The sequence below is a fragment of the Rutidosis leptorrhynchoides genome, unplaced genomic scaffold (assembly GCF_046630445.1).
Source record: "Rutidosis leptorrhynchoides isolate AG116_Rl617_1_P2 unplaced genomic scaffold, CSIRO_AGI_Rlap_v1 contig209, whole genome shotgun sequence".
In the NCBI taxonomy this organism is placed as follows: Eukaryota; Viridiplantae; Streptophyta; class Magnoliopsida; order Asterales; family Asteraceae; genus Rutidosis; species Rutidosis leptorrhynchoides.
This window is the reverse complement of record NW_027266457.1, coordinates 1-23,440: the sequence shown is the minus strand read 5'-3', so window position 1 is coordinate 23,440 and position 23,440 is coordinate 1. Positions and strand designations below refer to the sequence as shown.

The 23,440-nt window shown below is 40.8% G+C and overlaps 1 protein-coding gene and 1 pseudogene across 1 annotated transcript; one reads left to right on the top strand and one right to left on the bottom strand.

Moving 5' to 3' along the window:
• The first annotated feature begins 517 nt into the window (after positions 1-517).
• LOC139881900 (auxin response factor 18-like) lies at positions 518-2,998 on the top strand. The gene is given in 5 exon segments (XM_071866296.1): positions 518-1,636; positions 1,876-2,493; positions 2,495-2,717; positions 2,720-2,810; positions 2,929-2,998. Coding segments are annotated over 5 exon segments (2,121 nt in total).
• A 7,422-nt stretch (positions 2,999-10,420) lies between these two features.
• LOC139881899 (protein CNGC15b-like) lies at positions 10,421-17,768 on the bottom strand (annotated as a pseudogene).
• Positions 17,769-23,440: the final 5,672 nt, after the last annotated feature.

The following is a 23,440-nucleotide window of genomic DNA, read 5'->3' as shown; positions in this document are numbered from 1 at the left end:
CTGCTAATGGTATGGCAGTGTAGATTCTGGGGAATTGGGAGAGTGAATTTTGTACAAAGAAAGATGAATTGGTGGAGCTTTTGAGCTGAGAATAAAAATGGACTGGCTTCGTTTCAAGGGTCTCTCTCTCTCATCAGCAAATTTGATCTTTTGTGGACTTTTCGGGGTGTTACTGTGCGATTGTGATTGTGTGTTCTTCCAAGTAGAAGTTTGTTAATCCCCTTTCCTCCTGGCTCGAAACGTGGGGACGGGATTTTTCCGAATTCAAGCTTCGAACAAGATCGAAACGCCAGGTAATATTTCTTGCTTTTTCGGGAAGGCGAATTAGGTAGCTGCCTGATTTTGGTTAGTCCCGTTCCTAATCAGATTCATGTTCTTGCATGTTACTTTCAGCGTTTATTGTTAAAACAAGCACCACAAGCATCTAGTCTAGCTGCTGGGAGAAGATTCTTATGCTCTGAAAAAAAGAAAAAAGAAAAATCTGTTTTCGGTTTGGAAAAACCGCCCTTTGGCCAAGATGATCACTTTTATGGATTCTAAGGAGAAGCTGAAAGAGGTGGAGAAAACATTAGATTCTCAGCTATGGCATGCCTGCGCCGGAGGAATGGTGCAAATGCCGCCAGTGAACTCCAAGGTCTTCTACTTCCCTCAAGGCCACGCCGAGCATTCATCCGGTCCCGTGGATTTCCGGAGCTGCCGCAGGATACCGGCATACATACCTTGCCGGGTTTCTGCAATTAGGTTCATGGCTGATCCAGAGACCGACGAGGTCTTCGCCAAGATGAGATTGGTTCCGTTGACAAGTAGTGAGCCTGATTTTGGGGATGATGGAATCGGAGGGCTTCAAGGATCAGATGGTCAAGATAAACCCGCGTCCTTCGCCAAAACCTTGACCCAGTCTGATGCTAATAACGGCGGTGGTTTCTCTGTCCCGAGGTACTGTGCAGAAACGATTTTCCCACGGCTGGATTATTCTGTAGACCCTCCTGTCCAGACCATCCTGGCCAAGGACGTTCATGGAGAGACGTGGAAGTTCAGGCATATCTACCGAGGGACGCCACGGCGCCATCTCTTGACCACTGGTTGGAGTACTTTTGTGAACCACAAGAAGCTTGTGGCTGGGGACTCGATAGTGTTCATGAGGGCAGAGAATGGGGATCTCTGCGTCGGGATTCGCCGGGCTAAAAGAGGGATTGGTGGCGGACCGGAGTCCTCATCTGGTTGGAACCCAGTCGGCGGGAACTGTGCGGTGCCTTATGGTGGGTTCTCTGCGTTCTTGACAGAGGACGAGAACAAATTGATCACTAACGGGCATGGGAACTGCATGAGCGGAAATGGAAGTTTGATGGGCAAGAAACGGGTCACGCCAGAGGCGGTTGTTGAAGCAGCCTCACTGGCGGCAAATGGGCATCCTTTCGAGGTGGTTTACTACCCTCGAGCAAGTACCCCCGAATTCTGTGTGAAGTCTTCCCTGGTAAAAACGGCGATGCAGATCCGGTGGTGTTCCGGAATGCGGTTCAAGATGGCCTTTGAAACAGAGGATTCTTCACGGATTAGTTGGTTTATGGGGACAATATCTTCGGTTCATGTGGCCGATCCCACCCGTTGGCCGGATTCACCTTGGAGGCTACTCCAGGTAGTTCAGTGAATCAACCTAAACTTTCGGTTTTTATAGTTCCTTTGTGCAGCTTTGCTTTCCTCAGTCTACTGCATAGAATCGATTTTGAATACATTACCTTCACTTGTTTTGTTATTGGATAATGGGTGTAGCTTGGTTTCGCTCATTTGTTCGGCGATTTGCCCATGAATTAGCTTCGCTATCTTGAGCATTCACTGTATTTATATTACACGCTGAAAAGAAATCAAAATTAACAGGTAACTTGGGACGAGCCGGATTTGCTGCAAAATGTGAAACGTGTGAGCCCGTGGCTGGTTGAACTCGTCTCCAGCATGCCGGCAATCCATCTCTCCCCTTTCTCGCCACCGAGGAAGAAGCTAAGGCTTCCACATCACCCGGATTTCCCCTTCGATGGGCACTTCCCAATGCCATCGTTCTCCGGCGACCTCCTTGGGCCCAGCAGCCCGTTTGGTTGTCTTCCCAACAGCCATTCTGCAGCTGGTATGCAGGGAGCCAGGCACGCTTACTATTCTCAGTCCTTACCAGATCTCCACCTCAGCAAACAGCCATCGAGTCTGTTCCCTGCCGGTTTTCCGCTTCTCGACCACTCAATTAGATCCATGAGAACCTCCAATGGTCCGAGAATGCACAAATCTAGCAGCGACGACGACATTTCTACCCTCTTGACAATGACAAATTATGGGAAAGTCTTTAAGAAACTCGAGGAAGTTAAGAAACCTCCCCAGTTGGTGCTCTTTGGTAAGCCGATACTGACTGAGCAGCAGATTTCTCTAAGCAACTCTGCTACTACCACCACTACTACAGCTTCGCCTGTTCGTACTTCATCAGAAGAGAAGATAGACAAAACAGGTAGTTTCCCCAGATGGCCCTGATTCGGCATGTCAACGGTCAGGCCAACGAGAGCAGCAGTCGTCATGTGAGCAGTTGAGAGTACACGAGGATAAGCACCAACAGGAGATGGAAGCCTGCTCAGAAATCGGCCACTGCAAAGTTTTCATAGCATCGGAGGACGTGGGTCGTACGCTCGATCTCTCGTTGCTTGCCTCATATGACGAGTTGTGCAGGAAGCTAACAGATATGTTGGCGTTGAGAATTCTCAAAGCTTAGCCCGCCACGTTCTGTATAGGGATGACAAAGGTGCAGAGAAGCGCATTGGCGCTGAGCCATACAGGTGAGGAGTTTCTTTCCCCTTTTCCGTATGTCCGCATTGTGACTTCCCGTGATCTATTGCATTGGCACGGTGGTTGATTCGACTCTTGTTGACATATCTCTCTCGTTTCGTTGGGCAGCGATTTCATCAGAACGGCCAAGAGATTGACAATTTTGACGAACTCGAGCAGCAACGGCGTAGGCAGCTAGAGAGAAACCGAACAAATGACCTTCACGTGTACAGCAGATTGACCAAACCCTCTCCATTCACAAGCTGACTTTCGCTTGCAATTTTGATGGACCAAGGCACCCGCAATTGGAATAGAACGCGCGACGATCCGAGCCGGATTCACCTCGAGACCGTTCTTTTTTCAGAGGAGCGACTCGAAGCACAGTGGATATCCTCTCGTTATGGGTCTTGTTCATTGGTGTCTAGTCTTCTCTTTCTACGTACTGTCCTATCTTCCTTCTGTCTTGTTCCAGCCGTCGATAGTCGGATTCAACCACGGTCAGAGGAACTGTTTCGGCGGGAATGGCTTCCGGCAAAAGCGCTTGCAATCCTTCCAGGAAGGCGAAATTCTTCTGGCATGATCAATGAAGGAAGGAAGGAAGGAAGGACTTCATATGGACTTTCTCGGACACAAGTCAAAAGGATTTGGTCCTCCTTTGTTGTGGTCACAGGTCAAAAGCATCATCATCCTTTTTCAGGCCATTTGGTCTCTTTATGCAAATTCCATTTTAACGTTTACTGTGGTTGATTTGTAGCCAAACTATGTGAGAAATGCGAATCGAATTCTTTTCCTCGTTTTTTCGCCCGATTTTTCGCAACATAGATATGTTGAAAGTCGAATGTCGGTGTCTATTACCAACGAAGCTGTCAATAAGAGAAAATCTCAAAGGTCGTCTTGTGTGCCAGAACTGAACATTCGAGCAAGGTCATTTCGATAAGTGATCATGATGGAAGCAACATTGCCGCTAAACTCACACAAATCATACATTCATTAGGGATGTCGGAATTGAACTAAAAAAATCAAAGCAATACGGGAACATATTTGAACTAAATTGAATTTTCATGCATTTTCAGTTTAATTCAGATTTCAGTTTGGATAATTTAAAAAAAAAAAAACCTTTTTTTTATATCTCGGTTCGAAATCCATTCGATTTGATTAATGGAATTGAACTGAAAAATCTCTCATTTTCTTAATACTATAATTTACACAACATCTCTCATTTTTTATTTAATTTATTTTTAATATTTCATAAAGGAAAACCGAAAAATTGAAGCCAATATGAATCAAGTCTTTGGTTTGGGTTATATTTAATTTGGAGTGCGGCTCAGTTCAAAGTTCATATACATCCGAACGGTGTGATTTGGTTCGGATTTCCCGAAAATTCAGATCAAATCGAACTATTGATGCCCTAATGTGGACGGCTAAATAGTAATGATGATTACGACCACGATGATTTGGCATGAAATCAGATGGGTGTTAGCGATGGTTAAACGGTCAAACTACCAAGTGGCGTGATGAGATCAGATGCTGAATGCCGCCCCAAAAGAGGACAAGCTACAATTTCAGGGAATCCTCTTCCTTTTCCTTAAACACAAATCGGTTTATAATGATTTTTCCTTGCACAGAAGTCTGGTGGTTAAAGGTCTTGTCACCGCAAATCCCACACGGGCAATTCGAGTTGACTAGAAAACACCACCTCCACCTGGTTGGGTTTCGAGAGAGAGGTATTCTTCTCCTCTTCTGCTTTTCGTAAAAAAATTTCCATAAATAATTTAAAAGAGAGAGAGAGAGATAGAAGAAGAAGAAATTTTTTTCATGGCATGTGTCGTTTCGCACGACCACAGATTCCTAGAGATGGCGTGCCAGGGATTCCTAGCGACCTGACGACCGCCATTTGGCGCATGCCGAAACCCGGATTTGACCCACGAATTTTTTTTCTTAGTGGTTAAGGCGAGAACATGGTGTAATCCAATTCGATTTTACAAACCGTCCCTGCGGAAAATATCGCGTGAATTATATCGAGTTTTTCGACACGAATAAAGAATATCTCATGCAAAAAAAAAATCGATTTTTTATTCAAACAGCACTGTATCATGTCAAGCCGAGTGGGAATTTAATTAATGGCAAAGTCTAGAAATTATAGACTCAATATTATAATAGGATGCGGATGAATTATGCCGGAACTCAATCAATGACACGGCTTGTGAATATAAATGTACAATGTCAAAATTTAATCAACAATGCGGCACCAAAATAAATATACACATCAAAATTCGATCAACGAAGCGAATCGGAAAACTATAGCTAAGGAAAGTTAAAGTGTGGTGCGGAAATATAATTGAAGGACAATAGTTTATTTGATATGTGTAGGGATCTTTTTGGTTGGCGACTGATAGTATTTATAATGATTAATGATAACCGCTTTTCGACAGTTCCCAACCATTACAATCTCCCCAGTAAATCCTACCAGTTTATCTCCATGTTTCTAAAATTTATTTGCACAAACTTTTTCGTGACTGGTTTCTTGTAATTAGTGCATGCTCCACAATCTTACTTCAAGGCGGTAACTATCCACTTAAAAAATGTGTCTTTGACTGCAATTGACCCATTAGACGGCTTGGTCTTCAAACAATAACTATCCTCTCAAAAAATGTGCCTCTAGTCTCAATTGATTCATTAGACGACTTGGTCTTCAAATGGTAATTGTTCCCTCCATAATTATGCTTCTACTCTCAATTGATTTGTTGGATCATTTGGTCTTCAAACGGTAACTGTTCTCTCCAAAACCGTGTGCCTTTGATCTTATCAACCTTAAGCTTCATAGTAATTTATTAACGTTGTTTTAATAAATATTGCTTATATTCATATAAATAACTATTTGTGGTCCGTCACTGTATTTTGACAATCGAACATATGGTGTCAATGAATACCACCGTCGATCAACATATATTGATCTCCATACTCATTGATAAGTTAGCACACTTGTATTATTATCCACGTAGTATGCACATGACTATCAATATTAGAGGTGAGCATGGTTCATGTGGGCAGTTTGCACTTTAGAATCAGGAACAACCCACGAAAGACAAGATTCCGAAAAATTAGAACTGGGAAGTGGTTTCATAGATCCACTCGAAAATTGGACTACTAATCCAGTCTAGTCTCCAAGTGGGTCCACTGAATTGGTCTCACCAAGCTTCATGCACTAGTGTAACAATTTCTAGCAAGCCAAAACAAAGAAAAAAACAAAGAACTTCCTTATTTTTAACTGCAAGATCAATAAAAAAAAAAAGGGCTCATATTGAAATATGAGAATCAAGACCGTGAGTTAATTGGCATTGAGCTTGAAAGTTGAGGCCGTGAGTGAGAGATGGAGAGACCACTCATACGAGGTAAGAGTGAGACGAGACGAACACTCAGATAATGGATGTTGAATTTCAAATTACAAATTTTAGGGTTTTAATTTTTCTTTTTCTTTTTTTTTTGTCATAAGTTTTTCTTAAAAATTAAGTATATATATTGCCGGTCCAGTTCAGGTGGGTGATTTTGGTTCAATCTAGTTCCAAGCAGGGCAATTCACGGCTCCTTTACACCCCTAATCAATACCTATATCATGTGATGCTCATGTGCTAGTGCTAGACAAGTCATATTAAGAGTGTTAACAATCTCGGTCTTTTATAGGACCAGGTGTTGGGATTCTCGTTGACCCGACCATTTCAATCGGCTCGCAATTCGTCAGGCCATTTATAATGTACCGAATTCGATCAAGAAAAAAAGAATTCGTGGATTTTGCTTCTTATACCTACGTTTTTTTTTTTTAATTCGGATGACCATTGAATTCGAAAGTGGGAGTCATATTTTTTAAAAAGGGCGATGTCACTCCCAACGCACCATCATAATTAAGCCTTCCCTCTCCACTTCTTTTTGCGGTTTAACTTTAATTGGACATGAATGGTGGGGGAAACATAAATGTCCTGTTCCGATGCCGCAAGTGTAGGATTATACTTTAATGTAGGATTTAAGTAGTGTAATCAATTCGTTTCCACCGGGATTGAGGACGTCAAAAGACGAGAGGACGCCTAGTCAATGGTTGTTTCTACCGGCAAGAACAGCTGCCGCCGGAACAAATTCTCTTAGTCCGTCGGTGCTCCGTCGTGCACTCGGCTGCCTTTTCGATATCCCAATAAATTGTGATCGTTAATTTTGTGAAAGCGGGATTTGCCCGACGATTGAGATTTTAACGAGCCATCTAGTGGAATGCTACTTGAGGTGGAGAATCTCCTTTGTCTCTATAGTATAGAAAAGCACGACCTTATTTACTAAGAATGGTGGATGAATCATTGCTGAGGTTGACAAACTGTCACCGAGGCACTAAGAATAATATTTGCGATAATGAATATCTTCTATCCTCATTTGAGCTTGATAGGGATTTGACGACATGCCTGTTGAGAAAACGAGCCGGACTTAGCCGGATAGTTTCGAGAATGAGATTGTGACGTAATTGACCGTGATTTGTAAAAAGGATAATATAATATATCTGTTACAATCTTCATGACTAGATGGATCGGCATCATTGGAAGACACGGATGAAGATAGAGGATCTTCTCGTGCGGCTAGCTCCACCACTCATCACCGGTCAAATGGTGTCCAAGGGGCCGGAAGCCGATTTTCACGGCGGCTGGTTTTTTTTTTTTTTTTTTTTTACCGGAGGTGAATCCGCCGCACGTGGGAGGGGGCCGGGGTCCCACGCGAGGGGGTTAGGGGCTAATAATTGGGAAGGGGGCCCACGTGCGGCCTACGTCAGCTCGTCTCGTGCGTGTGCGTGTGCGCGTGCGTGCGCGCGTTAATGTATTGCGCATGTGTTGCGGCGTTTCGATGATCGGGCTGTTCCTCTTTTCCGTTTTGTAAATTCATTTAAAAAAAAAAATTCGGATAATCTAACTTTTTTTTTTCTCTTCCTAAAAATTGTCGAACCGGGCCTTTAAATCCGGTTTGACTCACGCGAAACCATATGGAGCTGTCGGGTCGGACCCACCGCGGTATTTCTCGCGAGAAATTGGTCCCTCTATATCTCGTCCAATGAGTTAACGATGGCCACGTTTACTTCTATTTCCAACCTACCTTTATTTTTTTTTCTCTTTATTAATTAAATTACCAAAAATAAAATTTTGGTCGAATCGAAACCAAGAAAAATCACTATATAAATATGTATATTATTTCATGTCGATAATTCACAATAACCTAGCTTGAGGCTGCGATGATGACCTTTCCTTCTCTATTTTTCATAACGTAATGACAAAAAAAAATTCTACTATCTTATCGTGGAATTCGTATCACAAGTGGAATTACGACTTTTTGTATGATTTCCGATTTAATTTTTCAGATTAGTGGAATCACATGCATTGTATTTGTCTTTACGTCTCAATTCGTGGGTGTCGTAAATTTCTCCACGAAAATGCTTGAATTAGGGCTGGCGTGCAACTTCGAATTTCTTGGATGAGGAGGAGTATAAAAACAAAATTTTCATATTTTAATAGCATATTTTTCCTTCTTTTCAGCCCATCACTTTCTAGTGGCGTTGAATTTACGTGGTATAGTTAACGATAAAATAATATATATACACGTACGGAAGACCAGAAATTTCTCAATTGGTGGGCCAGTCCCCGCAATATAATAACCAACCCCCACGTGTGCGATTTTTTCCTTTTTATTTTATTTTATTTTATGTTTTGGCCTTTCTAGTGAAGTTCAATCCATTTAGAAAACCACCTTTTGGTGTCAATTTATTGGTGGAAATTAATAAAGAAAAAGAAAAAGCGGCACGACATCGGACAATCTTGGCCTTCCTTGCACGTTTCGAAAGTTAAGAGGTTTTTTCTGGTCAATACCAAGGATTTGGCTATATAAGGCACCGAAAAATTATATTTTCCAATGATTTTGTGTTTTCAAATTCCATCTCAGGCGTTCATTGAAAACAAAGTGGGAGCACAACTTTTATAATCCTTCGTGAGAAAAGTTGAAGTCCACCAATATACCATTCCAAGACAAATCAAGGCATTCGATAATGAGGCCGCACGAAAAATAGTATTTCGTTGAAGCTTGATTTCGTCAAACTAAGGCAAGAACTCAATTTGACCCTAAAGCCGAAAATTCGATATCACAGCCGAATCTTGTCGACTTTAAGAAGCTAATTCGTCAAAGGCAATGAAAATTATGAACTTGTTTTGATCCCTAGACCTTAATTTCACGCGTCTCTTCCTTTTTTCTTCAAATTTTCCTTTCTCTTTTTTTATTTTTTATTTTGTATTGTTTATGGAAAAATGCCAATTCAAGGGTCATCAATAATCTCTGCGTGCATTGGCAAGTGGACATAAATAATTAAAAAAAAATCACATATCAAAAAACAAAAATTAATTAGGAAGGGGAGAAATCAAACGGTCAAAACCGATCCCCGTCAAAAGCGCGGATCGGGAGGGAGAGAAATTGGGGGACAAAGGCTTTTTCCAAAGCGTTTTTTCGGTTTATTGAAAGGCACACGACTCCTTTTTTTTTTTTTTCCTTTTTTTCGCTTTGTTTTCAGTTCCCATACTTTCCACCATATGTGGCATGGTTTCTACCTAGAAGGATTTTATTTTATTTTAAATGAATCGCTGAGAAAATTAATTGAATTAATTTAATTAATTGCAATCCCATTAATGGGAACTGGATCCTCATTGGCTTGAGGGCTACGTTATTAAAAGCTAATGAAGTACGAGGACTATATATTTTTTTAAAGAACGGAAAAAGAGAGGAGTGCGAAATTTAAGGTTGTAAAGATCAGTTTGCAAAGCCGGTTCAAGACGTCGCGCGTGAACATTTGAACGAGTGAGTCGTGTCAAGAATCAACGAGAACCGGTTACATGAACTCTGTAAACTGATCTGTAAAGTGAGAGAGAGGGATGGAAGGGTCGCTAAGGACGGTCGTCCTCGACTTCAATTTTTAGACAAGGATTGGTTCTTGGGATCCAACATAAACAAACAAGGATGGTTTCTTGGATCTAAAGATTTGAGCCTTTTAGGAGATACCAACCACTTTTTTTTTCTCCTGAGTTTGTCAATTGCCCAAATGAAGAGGTTGCCTTTTCCACCGTTGGTTAGTGGTCGTTTTCCGGAAGTCGCCATCTTCTGTTCGACCGGAAAGGCTGCCGCTGCGCCGGGTCAAGGAAGCTGTTGACATCCACGAATGATCACCCGATTGAAACTTGTCTTTCAAATTTCGCCACGGAATTTGCAGCCACCTGTTTTTCCCACTTCTGCTCGGTCGGTCCGTTCTCAAGTGCTTTCGTGTTCACACTCAGCTTTCACCGTGCATTTGGTGCGGGACCAAAGTGCGCATAACAGTTCGTTATCCATGCGTCATCGATCGTGCATAAAGTTAACGAGACCGGCGAGATCCAGGGACATGAGTAAACGCATTGCAGTAATTTTATAGGGTTACCGCTCATGGACATTGCTAGAACAGTTAGCTAATAATTCTACTACTCCAATGTCACACGCCATCTCTCGCCAAAATTCAACACTTATATACCTTTGGATCTTCAAATTAACTTCTCTCAGCTTATCTATATCAGTCTCTAGCTCTTCATCTATCTTCAACTGTGAAGTCGGGCTCTATCGGCTTCTGCAACGAGCTAAGGATATCGACGTCGTTTCTGCAGCGTTGGCTCCCGCCCCTCGTAATGCCCGTGGCCAATCTCACTGCGTACACGAAGCCGGATCCTGTCCGAGGCAAGGAGGAGATGCCATTTTGGTCCTGGGCCGGGCTCCGAGATAGAAGCCACAAAGCTCTCCCTTCTCTTCAGCTCCTCTGCTTCTTTTCGCCTTTTGTATCGAAACCATGCCGCTTGGACGAAGCACGCCGCCCACATCCTCCACTGGTGCGAGTGGAAGCGAAAGGTGTGCCTCAGCTGCTTGCTATGCAGCCTACGGAACTGCGAAGCCACGAACTTCAGGTCCTCCGCCACGAGAGCAAAGGCTTCGACCTCGCTTATAGCCTTTACGGTCCGCGTGGAGGATGGGAGGATAATGCTCGGGCGAGGATCGAGAGCCCACGTTAGCAGCTCCTCACCGCAGAAATCGCCCGGGCCGATACGGCAAGAGTTGAAGAACCCAGTCCGACCGCCATTCGTCGTGTAGGAGTCCAAGTGGCCACGGATGATGAAGATCATTTCATTGACGGGATCACCTTCCCGAACCACGACCATTCCAGGGGTACCTAGAGAAGGCTTTAGCCTTTCACACATCGCATCGAGCATCCTCTCGTCCATTTGATCGAACAGCGGTACCTAAATTTTGTTAGGAAGAGTAGGATAACGAAAATTAGACAAAAGACATTAGATGGAACTTGGTTAATGGGAACATAATTGTATCAATCTCTATTCGACTCTGGCAAACCACTGAATTCACGTAATGTCAGCGCAAACAACTCGTGGAAGTGCCGCGGCGAAAGAACTCACTTGTCTCACTAAATTGAGGCATAGGTGGCGCTTAATGCCTCTACGTAGATCCAAGGGAAGGCTCCTTAAAATGGCTTCCTCATCGACTCCGTGAGTGGTAACCCACCTGTACTGATCATACCTTCGGACACTCTGCTTCAGTCCGTGCGGCAATTGTCGGTGCTTCATCCACTGTTCCGTGTCTGTCCGCGTGATCCTCCACTCTTCCAGGCGCATCGTCGTCGATTGGAGATACGTCTGCACTTAAAGCCAAGTTCATCAATAACACAATTGCTAAATCCTGGAAATCCCGTGCACTTGCAAACCGGCAAATAAGCTGTATATCTTTTGAAGGATGTGAACATCTGACACCTCTAGGCTCCAGGAAAAAATCCTAGGAATGACAACCTGCCTTGTTCATCCCATTTTCTAAAGTGAACTTCCGGGATTCTTGTGAGTTTTGCAGAATGCTTCGAAGTGAAACTGGCCCATTACTCGATTTCCAACAGATGAGACCCTATAAGCAAGGTCGGACATTTAAGCCGATAGCTTACCTGCATATTCCCAATAAGCAGTCCAAAGAGCACTAATCCGAGGTTTGCAATTACGATGGCAAATGCTATTTCTCCGACATAAGTGCTCGTGAGGAGATTTTGCCCAAGCGAGCTGCAGTATTTCATCAAGGGTTTAGTTACAGGATTTGTCCATATGATCTTAAACAGCTTAATCGAATTGTCTCCTGAGACTAAAAGCTAACAGAAAAAATTTGACGACTATAATGTACGGTTACTCGCTAGATTGAGAATGGTTCGAACAAAATAAAATTCCACAACCACGATCAACTGAGCCAAATTTCGATACCTTAGATTTCTCAGGCCCCACCACAGGCAGTAGAAGTACTTGTTGAAGAACCCTGAGTTTGTAACTCCAAAACTCAATGCATCAGCATATATGCCGAACTCAAAGAAGTTGTCATTAGGATCACATAAGCCTGATATGTTTGCTTGACCCCAAACCAGGCGGCCCTACTCGGGTTGCCTACGCTCCGGCAATCAAAGTATGCAAAGCGGCACTGCGGTTCTTCCTGATTGCATAGTTTCCTCCAACACTCTTCTTGCCTTTCAATTGATAAAAGGTACCAAGACGATCCCAGAACCTGCAGACATTTGCGATACAACATATTGCTATATTAACAGCTGAACTAGGGAACGCCAAAAATGATTCCACTATCTAACCGTACAAGATGCATCTACAAAGTTTGAGTGGCATGCGTACTCAAAATTGATATGGTGTACTCTGGATGTTCAGAAATCGACAATAAAAATGTGGAAAGAATCAACAAAAACCATGGACTCTTTTCGAGAAATCAATTGTGCAAGTATTAAACAGCACGCTGGCTAAGAAGAAGCAGGCACTACTCACATGGCTTGCCAACATGTACAGCATCAAGTTATAAGCAGCCCCAGCCAGGCAGTTTCCGTCAACACCCCACTGGTCTTAACTATTTGAGATGAGAGCGGAACAGAAGATACAGCCTCAGGAAGTACTGAAATATGATAATGAATCGAATCAGGTTCCTGGAGCTGACCACAGAAGAGCCCCTCAAATTCGGGATTGCCAGCCATATCAAAACCTGAAATTACATCATGCGAGAGACTTACATCACAAATAAAGGAATACTAACACACATGTTCAGTTAACGAACACGCTTGGAGCTACAGACCTAGTCGATAAAGCTTGTCTTAACTGGCCATAGACGAACCAAAGGGTTAATTGATTATTGCAGGATCAGCTACTGCATTAGGAGCAGAGTATCCATCGGTCAGTCAAATTAGAGAAGTGAAATTTCATTAGCGACCCCCAATGATAAGTTTCTTCATGCAGGTCTTGGAATACTATATGCAAAAGCTACTATGAATCATGAGTATCAAGCTAAATATCCAAAGCACTGATCTTTTGTCCTTGCAGGCTATTATTTTCAACTGAGTAAAGTCAGAGAGAGAAAGTTTCTCGGAAGCCAGAAATTAGTCGCTTACCTGTGGAAGAGGCAAGCATGCCACGATGTCAGGCCAGAAATCTCTTTGCAGGTACCTCGAAGCAATCTTAGAAGCATCCACTATGAGTTCTCCTCTACCAAATACGCGAGAGGAAGGAGCAATGTAAGCCGTGTGAAACCGAACATATATCTGAATTATGTAAAACGCATCGACCGCTGAGCGAACAATGGTGAGGGCCACCTCGAGAGGTATGGATACATCAATGCAAATGTCCTCGTGGGCCCTCGGCAGGTAAAAGAAGAGAGGGTCCACAAAGAGAGAGATCAAACATGCCACCAAGAAGATCTTGTTCCACCTAGTGATTATGGGTCCTCGAGGATCCAATATGTTCGTGTCTACCACGTCGTAGTCCTCAGAGAAAACTCTGGAGAGCTCTTTTCCGCGCCAGGATTTTCTGAGGGCACCCTTCTCGGGCCAGAAATCAGCATTGTGCCACCCTCTGATCTTACTGGTAAATGTGAAGTCATGACCTCCTGTATCTGACTGCACAGAGTCAGCTGTTTCGGTATCATCTTGAAATCTGAAAATTGCAATATGAAGGCATTCGGTGAAACAGAACTCAGATGATCTAACCAATGCATGTATCAATTTATTTGATTCGCTACTGTCAATGAGGCAAGCAACGAAATGTGAGACTGCTTAAACAAGCAGATAAATAATTACACTTTGGGTAAACAGATTTTGCTACTTAATACTGCTAGTTGACTCACCTCACTGATTTCGACTACCGGAAGACATGGCTTCGAAGAGAAAGAGACAAAGAAATGCCGTTGATTGTTACAACTCAAGAGGGTCTTCTCTGCAAGAAATAGCGGTCGAAAGAACATCTCAGATATGAAGAATACTGTCCACAAACCAGAAATCCGAGGTCTCAACCACACGATTTCAAACTTATTTTAGTGAGAATCACGTTAAAGATCCCAAGCACATCATCCTTTGACAAGTTCAAAACAATCCCTTTTCGTTTCGAAGAAAAACATGTGAGGTCGTGAACTCGTCATCAAGTAAAGAGTAGATGAGGCAAAATCTTGACTTTCCCAACCAACATTAAATAAGATCACGGTCATGTTATAATCACCGCCAGCACAGGACCCTGAAAAGGGAATTCCAGAAGCGCGTCAACCGATCCAAAGGAGTGGCTGAGTTCAAATTGCATACAAAAGTCGAACTTTTGTGTTTCCGTGAGCATGAATGGCGCTGAATCTAAGAAGACTTGTGCCCTTTTTCTCCCTTACTTTATTGGTCCACTTGATGGACAAGGGCTGCTACGTATCTCATGGCTCGTGAACTGGTGATACATACACAAAGAGAGAATCAAGAAGTGAGGTGCTTTTCAATAATTCAATCAACAAGTTCAAAAATACTCACAGCCGATCTACGGTCATGGCTATTTTCTTCTTAGTCCGATATCTCTTAGGATACTTGAAACCGCAGAGGTTGGGGGACTTGCATTTCTTGTATGAAAAAAGCATGCAAGACCTTGTGAAACAGAGGAAGATATGGTGGCATGTGATCAGCAATCACGACACCGTTTTCTTTTCTGGCGACCCAATTTATGGTTTTTCTTCTGCATTCTTGGAGGATTTGATGAGTTCGCATTTTTCAGAATCATGAGAAAATGACAACACCTGATTCCAGTTCTTGGAAACAAGAGAGAGAGAGAGCGAGAGAGAGAGAGAGAGAGAGAGAGAGAGAGAGAGAGAGAATAAACCAAAAGAATGAATATCTGGGATTATATCGAGGCCATGAAATTTTTAGAAAGCAGAACAGGCTTGAGAGAGAAGCAAATACAGTCAGCTCAAAGTTCTCGGAGAAGAAGGAACAAGATTCAGCTCAGAGCAAGAAATGAACCACTCAGCAAGGATAGAAAATCTTAATGAGATTCATGGACTTTTTTTCCAAAATCTTCTGCATCACTCGCCATCAAACATTCACTTTAACCGATTTATAAAAGTTTGTAATATGATCGGGGGCTTTGCACCTATAGTTCTGTACTATGAAATGCTATACTTTATGATGTGACAATTCGAAAAGAAAAAGATTACCTTACATCAGACGAAAATTAGAGGAAAGGAATTATACATATTTTAAACTACAATTTTTTCTTTTAAATGATAGGATGTCTTTAGACAATTTAAAAGCTAATTAATAAGCAAAGTTTCATGATATTGATGCGCCATAATATTGTACCGTGTATTCAAGATGTTGAGAATCGAAACATTTAGTATTACATTTAATTAGCATCTTGAGAATCAAAGCACTTCTCCGTCAAACATGTTCATAAGATATTTTTGAAATTAAATGGTGTAAAATAAAATATATCTTTCAAAAAATTTCTTTTGGGGGCAGATTATGTGTTTCAACTTTAGATAGTAGGGAATGCAATTGAGGAAAATCATCAAGGTGATTTTCATAATTTTTTTTTATTATCAAAATTCGGTTTTAACAAAAGCTATTTAATGATTAGGATGGGCCAATCTTTTGTATATTGCCTTAGCTTTATTTATATATTTATTACCTTTATAAAAAAAAAAAAAAGGTATTTAATGATTAGGAGGGGCTCTTTCTTCCAACCCGACAAGGAGGTGAATATTGTCAAATTTCAGAAGGGGTATTTGACTTTTGACCATTCTCTTGTTCTTGGTATCTCGGAAGGTCGGTCAATTCCCAATCCCTTTTGAGCAGGTTGCGGTTCATGACCGTCCATCATACATTACCTATAAAAATATATTTTCATATAGGCAAAATTACACTAAAATTCCTGTTTTTCTTTAAGGGTTCGCTTCGACCTTCATCCCTCGTTTTCTTTATTGTCACTATGTTAATCATGGTATAATTCTTAAGGGACCAATATTTAATTTTGATCTTTAAATCTCGTTCCAATGAAAAAGAGTAGCCACTGTATTTTCCTCCTGTAGCGGTTAGAAAAATCAATTTGATTTCCGTTCAGAATTTTATAGACATGTGAAATCAAAATCTGCTGTTTAATAAATGAATGAAAAAAGTCCATGTGTGTGCGCTCGTACAAAAAAAATTGAAGTAGCCGTTTTGAAGCCACGTGGCGTGACATCAATTTTTGGCTAGTGTATTCATAGATTCCAATCATAGTGCGTTGATTAGAAAAGGAATCAAGTGCATTATTCCGGCACATGGGTTCTAAAGCTTTTCGTTCCCTATATTTGAATCTTAAAAGTGGTCGTCGCCCTCTTGTTAATCCTTCCACTAGCTTCTAGTGGATGGAAAAGTTTGATGCGACTTTTTTACCAATTAAACCCTTGTAAATGGGGCTAACTGGGCACCCTGGAATGTCCTATTCATGGTGAAGCAATTTAAAGACATGCTCAAGTCCCATCCTTCCACTAGCTTCTAGTGAATGGAAAAGTTCAATGCGACTTTTTTACCAACTTCTTTTGGTCCATGTGGTCGTTGATAAGCCGATTAAACTTGTTAGAACTCAAAATGACTCGTTCAACATGAAACATCTTCATGTTAAAAATAAATTGACAATTAAAGAAATAAGCTAAAAACTAAAAAGAGAATAGGGAAGAGGAACACAAGTTGACGGAGCTAATGAAAAGGCTAATGTGAAGGAGGGCAATAAGTTTAAGGATTCAAGTGCTAAACTAAAAGTTGTAAAACTTGAGTATTTGATTAAAATTAACTTGAGATCCTCTGTTTATGAATTACCCAAAATGCGCAAAAGCTCTATTTCCTTCTGTCATTTTATGGGTCTCTTCCTTTTTGTATTTGGTATCATCATTCCTTTTGAAAGCATCCACTAATTCGGAACTTAAAGGCCATGTTTTGATCCGAACAATTTTGAAATGCTTTTACTAACCAACAAATAGCAAGTGTTCTTTCTTGTGTGAATCCTACTTCAATGAGAATTTGATGAGTCGATCCGCCTACACTTTTTGCTTTTACTGCTACATCAAGAGCTACTCCACGGATTGCTTGACGTAAAATAGATAATGAGTTTATTTTCGTGTTATGTTGAATTTTTTTCATGATTGGGTAGATAATTTAATAAGTCATTAATTTTTTTTCCACGTTTCAATTTACGGTTAACCAATATGTTAACTTTCCAGTTTTATTAAACTGACCATCTTGTCAACTTTCTTTCGGACTTTTCGATCCTCTCAATCCCAATGCTTCCCGGATCTCCAGATGTGTCCAGCATTTGACTCTCTTTCCTAGATAATACTAAACTTGAAGCAGTCCAATTCCTCCTCATTTTTAACGACTGGGCCATCGTACTTGTCGAACTCGCAAGAACAATCTTCTCGTACCTCGACTCAGTAGTTCTTGGGAGAGAGGTCAAGCAGGAATTACAAAAAATCTTAGAACAAAAGCCACCAACATACGGCATCCCCTGTCTCTCAAAACTCTGCTGCGACGTCAAGTAGGCCAGACAAGCAGTCCGTCGAGACCGCAGCATGATACTCCCATAATGCAACTCGGGATCATCAGGGCATGAGGAAAAAGCAGATATGTTGGGTGAGAAGTAAGGACGCGTGCGAAGTAGATGTCTCAGAAATCGACGGTAGAATCGTGCCGTTCCTGTACTTTTTATGCACTGGAATGGTATCCCTACAGAGATCTATTCCTTGCTCGAGTTTTAGTTAGCTGTATCATGATATCTATAATACAGATGGGAATGTTAAACCGTACGTGCTCAGAATTCGGTAGCACATGGTTATAGTTAAATACATTTTGATTGTCTTCGTAATAAACATGCAATTCAGTCTGGTAGAAAGTTCACCGGCATACGTGCATGCATTTTCAATCTTTAGGGGAGTAAACGAGAGGGATATGAAAAATTTTACAGTCGGATGCAGTTTATGGACATTATATCAGTGCACCAGTTTTCTAGCAAAGAAGAAGTATGTGGCACAGTGGGGGAGAATTACCCAAAAAAGTTCTAAATCTTTTTATGATTATGTCAATTCAGCTTTAATTTTTTTTAACCAATTCAGTCCTAATTTTTTTGCATTTGTGCCAGTTCTGTCCATTAGGTCAATTTTGACTGATTGACACTAACGTGACATTTTTAGAATAATATTGTAATTTTTTTCTGAAATTTTTTATTTTATTTTTATTTATTTTTTCCCCTTCCCCTTCCCCTACCCTTATTGTTGGCGAGGGCATTGTGACCCTCACCTAGCTAGATCTTGCTAGGGCATCATGGGCCCTCGCCAAATTTGGGCTAGTGAGGGCATTGCGGCCCTTGCCCACTACCAACAAAGACCGACTAAAATTGATCGAATGAACTAAATTGACATAAATACAAAATGTTTATGACTAATATGGTCCCAAAAAAATTATAATTGAATTGGCATGATTACAATAAGTTAAAGACTTTTTTGGTAATTTTCTCGGTACAACCTAAACCTAAATTAATCATCGTGGACCAAATAAAACAGAGGGTACCACAAAAATGGTGGCGCTCGATTCAACACCTTCTTGTCCAATTCGCACACTTACATTCGTCAAGGTGGGATACGAGAAGTTATAATGCAGGTCATTTGCTACTTTCATCACTCCTTTCATACTCCTTCCAAGACTTTGATAACATGGAAAGCTTCTTTGTGAAATCAGTTTGCAATACCACATAGCGAGTCTCATAATGTCGATCATGTGAGATCCATTCTATTGCATATCCTCACTATTCCTGTAGATCATATCCAACAATTGTCCTTCGCTCTTTCTTTAAAACTCCTATTAGCTACATGTCATTCTAGTTATGCTATTTGTTGAAAACTTTCCTTCCATAAACTAACTCCAAAATTACCATACCGAAATTATAGACATTTACTTTCTCAATAATTGCTATGTATAGCCATTCCGGGACCAAATGCCCTAGAGTCCCCCTCATCGTGGTGACAATTTGGCTTTGGTCCCTATCAATTAGCTTAGACAAGCCAAAAAACTGCAACCCTAGCTTTAAATTTGTCATCTAAAAGTATATTTTGGGGCTCAATATCCTTGTGGACCATATTCCATCTACATTCTTCGTGGAGATAACATAGGCCCTTTGCTATGTCACAAATTATGCTCCTAATGACTCATCTAATCTATGAAAGATCTATCTATCTAGGGACCTTTTGGACATGTATTCATTAAAAGTTCTTGGTACAAAATCCATAGAGTCATAGTAAGTTCACGTGATGAGTATTACCAGTGCTCTCAACCTCAACAAGAAAAGATTTTTCATTTTGGCATAAACCATTGAGGCATTTCACAGCGACCTTGGTGCCATTATCAAGAGTGCCTTGATAAACAAAATCCATCCTCACCGAGCTCGTCATTGAAATCCTTGGTAATGGCTTGTAAATCATCATAGGCGAATCTCTTAGGTGCTCCAGGTATTTGATCTAAATAGTCCTCTTCGACCTTGTAGACACCTTTGTTTCTAAGTGGGCGTAAGATGAAGGCTAAGGGTGATCCGAGGCTACAAGTGATGATCACGGCAACTGCCCTCCTACTAATTTTAGGAGAAACAGGAGGTTCATCTGGCGAAGCAGCAGGTTCAATCTGGACTTCCCTCGGGGTACTCTGCACTTTAAGGAATACGTTTGAGGGGTGATCCAAATCTAATGGGCTTTAGCTTAAGCTTATTAGCGAAACTACCCGAGATACTAAGTAGCATGAACCGGAAGAATTATAGACATTTGCTATTGAAAAAAAGCCGCTCGGCACGAGCAATCGTTCGCACAAACCTTTCTGCAGCTCTCCTCATCTGAATTTCCAAGATCTGGGGTGCTTTGGGGATCTGCTAAGTAGGTGAAGCGAGCAATCCTGCTGACCCCCAAAAAGCTTTGTAATTGCGAAGCTGCACAAGACAAAGGAATCCTTTCAGAGCACCCGAGTGTAAGAGCTAAATCATCCATTGGCTTAAGCTTCCCTTGTGTATCACATATTCCATAATTACCACAAACCATCGGATAGCCGCAATGTTGGAGTTTTGTTTGTTAAAACAAAATGAGTGTTTTTTTCTTTATGCCATATAGAAAAAGTGGGTAGAAGTGGGCCAATTTAAAAATGTGGGATTTCCTTATTGTAGTTAAAGAAATGATTTGGTGGGGCTAGACCCTATTATACCCGCATGCGGGTGCGCGATTTTGGCACGCTTGCGCACCCGCTAATTAATTAGCACTAATCCCTTTGTTATTTTATTATTTTTTTAGTCAATTCAAAGGTTGCCTTTCATTTTGAGAATTTTCGGAAATGAAATATAAATTCGAAATTTTATTTTAAAAAATTAAATTAAAAAAAATTATGAAATTTTTTTTTGTGTCTTTTCAAGACAACCTTTGGAAAATAACTTATTCGGTTTTAATTTTTCCCGAAAGGTTGCAATTGTTCGTTTTTTGACTTCTTCCGAGAAGTCGCATTTGTTTATCCGAACAATTTTTCTAAATGACGTGTTTGTTCATTCTTTGGCAATTTTCATGAAGAGTTGCAAGACTGTTTCATATATATACTTGTCAATTTTCAGAAGAAAAAATGGGTCATTTTTTCGAGTCTTCTTTCTGAAAAACTGCAACCAATTTTTCGATTGTTTCTTAAAGAGACCCCGGAGAATTACTTGAATTGTTATCTAGTATTCTTATCCGAGACTTTGTTGTATCATTGAGGATTTTTGCCGGTGACTATTAGCAACGTTGTGGGGCAAATAAATCCTTAAAGAAAATGATATCACGTCTCAAAGTCTGAGTTGTTTTACTCGATCCTATTTCATTGTTTTACCCAATTCAAAACCATATTTTCCCAACACGCAATCCCCTATGAAGCTTGTTAGAGTATTGTATGCCATGATCCACCCATATCGAACCCACCGATACACCCTCAGATGTCCATCAGAATCGAACTTCAAGCACTGCAGTGTCCAGCCGAATTAGAACCAGAAAACAAAGAACTGTCTCTCACGGAATTCATAAACAATGCCAATTGTCCTTGGGTGAATTCAACATGATTAGAGTCGTCGCTTGTGTTCGGAAAATTGGTGCACCAAGGGAAATAGACCGGCGGAGGGTTTGTCTCAAGACGAGCAAATAAACCTTCGGTTGTCAGAGAAAGCGAAAGCAAACCTTGTTCCAATGTGTTAAAGTCGGTTGTATGATAAGAAAATCCAATGAAAGGGCAGGCAAATTGAAGAAAGAAGATGTTGAACATGGGATCCATCCTACAATAGGAAAAGTAAAATGAGAGATATTTTTAATATGGAATGGAAGAAATCTTTGAATCAAGGAACTAGTAAGAGAGAAGTGTATGATATTTATGCTCTTTTTCCAATGTGTTTTGCATTCCTCACCTTCAAATGTACACTTCAATTGATGTGTAACACCTGTAAGGCGGTCAAGCCTTTAAGCCTGGGCTCCTGTGTTACGCGGTGACATTTCAAAGAAAAAAAAGAATACTTTCCAACTTGGATTATGAGGAATAATGAAAAATAAAGGAAAATTCTAATTTGTTGAACCTCATAACGAACAATATAGATTTTAAAATTGTAATTCATTAGCCAATGTTCTTAGGCACTTGTTAGCTAGCAAATAAGCGAAGTCCATAATTTTGGCGCGCTCCGTTATTTACTATACAATTAACATTTTAAGATTCAAGACATTTATTATTTCACCGAATTAACTTATGACAATCAAAGCATTTTATGTTAAATATGTTCGATATGTGTTTTGAGGGCGCAGAGATGTCTTGAAATTAAAAGGCATAAATAAAATTTTGAAAGCAATGGTTGTAAAATATATATCTTTCAAAAATATTCTTTTGGGGCCAAATTATGTGTTTCAACTTTAGTTAGTACGGAATGTAATTGAGAGAAATCATCGAAGTGATTTTCATAATGACAAAATTCCGTTTTATAAAAGTATGTCATGATCAGGTGCGGGGTGGCGTTATACCTGACGGTAGGGAGTATAGTCGATTTTCAGAAGGGGTATTTGACCATTCTCTCTTTCTTGGGATCTCGGAAGGTCAGTCAATTCATAATCCCTTCGGCCAGGTCGCTGTTCATGAGAGGGAATCATATGCCTCTATAAATATGAAAAATTACACAAAAATTCCTGTATTTTCCTTAAGGTTCGCTTTGATCTTCATCCCTCGTTTTTGCCACAATTTTAATCATGGTATCATTCTTAAAGTGACTATTTAAGTCCCATCAAAATCCCCATAAATACCAAATAAATTGCTGAGTCAACATGGCTAGCAATTGGCAATCCAATTGGCGAACATGGCAAATAAATTGCTAAGAAATCTACTCGAAGTTATAAACATATGGCAAATTCTTTTTGCTTCAAAAACCTTAGGATGGGACCTATCCTTGATCCATATTTGGCCGCAAATCTGAAACCGAAATCATATACTACTTAAAAAGCGGGTAAACAACTGGATAATTCTTGCACAAGAGATTACACTGATCATGTTCTGAAAAGGAACTATAAAAATCCCAAAACACACAAAGCACCGACGTATGGCATTCCATGTCTCTCAAAACTCTACTATGAGGTCAACGAGGCCAATCAAGCAGTCCATCAAGATCGGAGCCGCTTGCAATTTTTGCTGCAGCTTCTGGCTGTGTGATACGATGCTCCGGTGATGCAACTCTGGATCATCAAGGCCATGAGGAAAAGTACTTTGCTAGCTACTTCATGGCTCCTGAAAAGACTAGGATTCAGAGATTCTCTACTTTCACGCAAAGCATTTGAAATGTGACAGGTCCAACAATCCTCCTCCTGTATACAAAGAAAAACATTTTCAGCCCCCAAATCCATAAATCAAGAGCCACATCGACAGTGTACTCTAATGTTCTTAACATATTACCTAGGCTCAAAATTGGCGCCTTGGCTTAGCTTCTGCATGGGTGACTCGAATTGACCTTCCATTAAGGTCCTGCATCAATGCAGATTAACATGTGAACTTGAATCCAACGTAAGAGTCAACAACAAAGGTGGTAATAGCCAGAAGGTCAGCGCACAGTCAGCTTCACCATGGCATACCCAAGCAAATTTCATCTTAGATTGCGTGACAAAATTTCATAATCATCACGGGATTAAAGATGTGAACCGTTAGAAACCGATATAACAGAGCAAACAAATG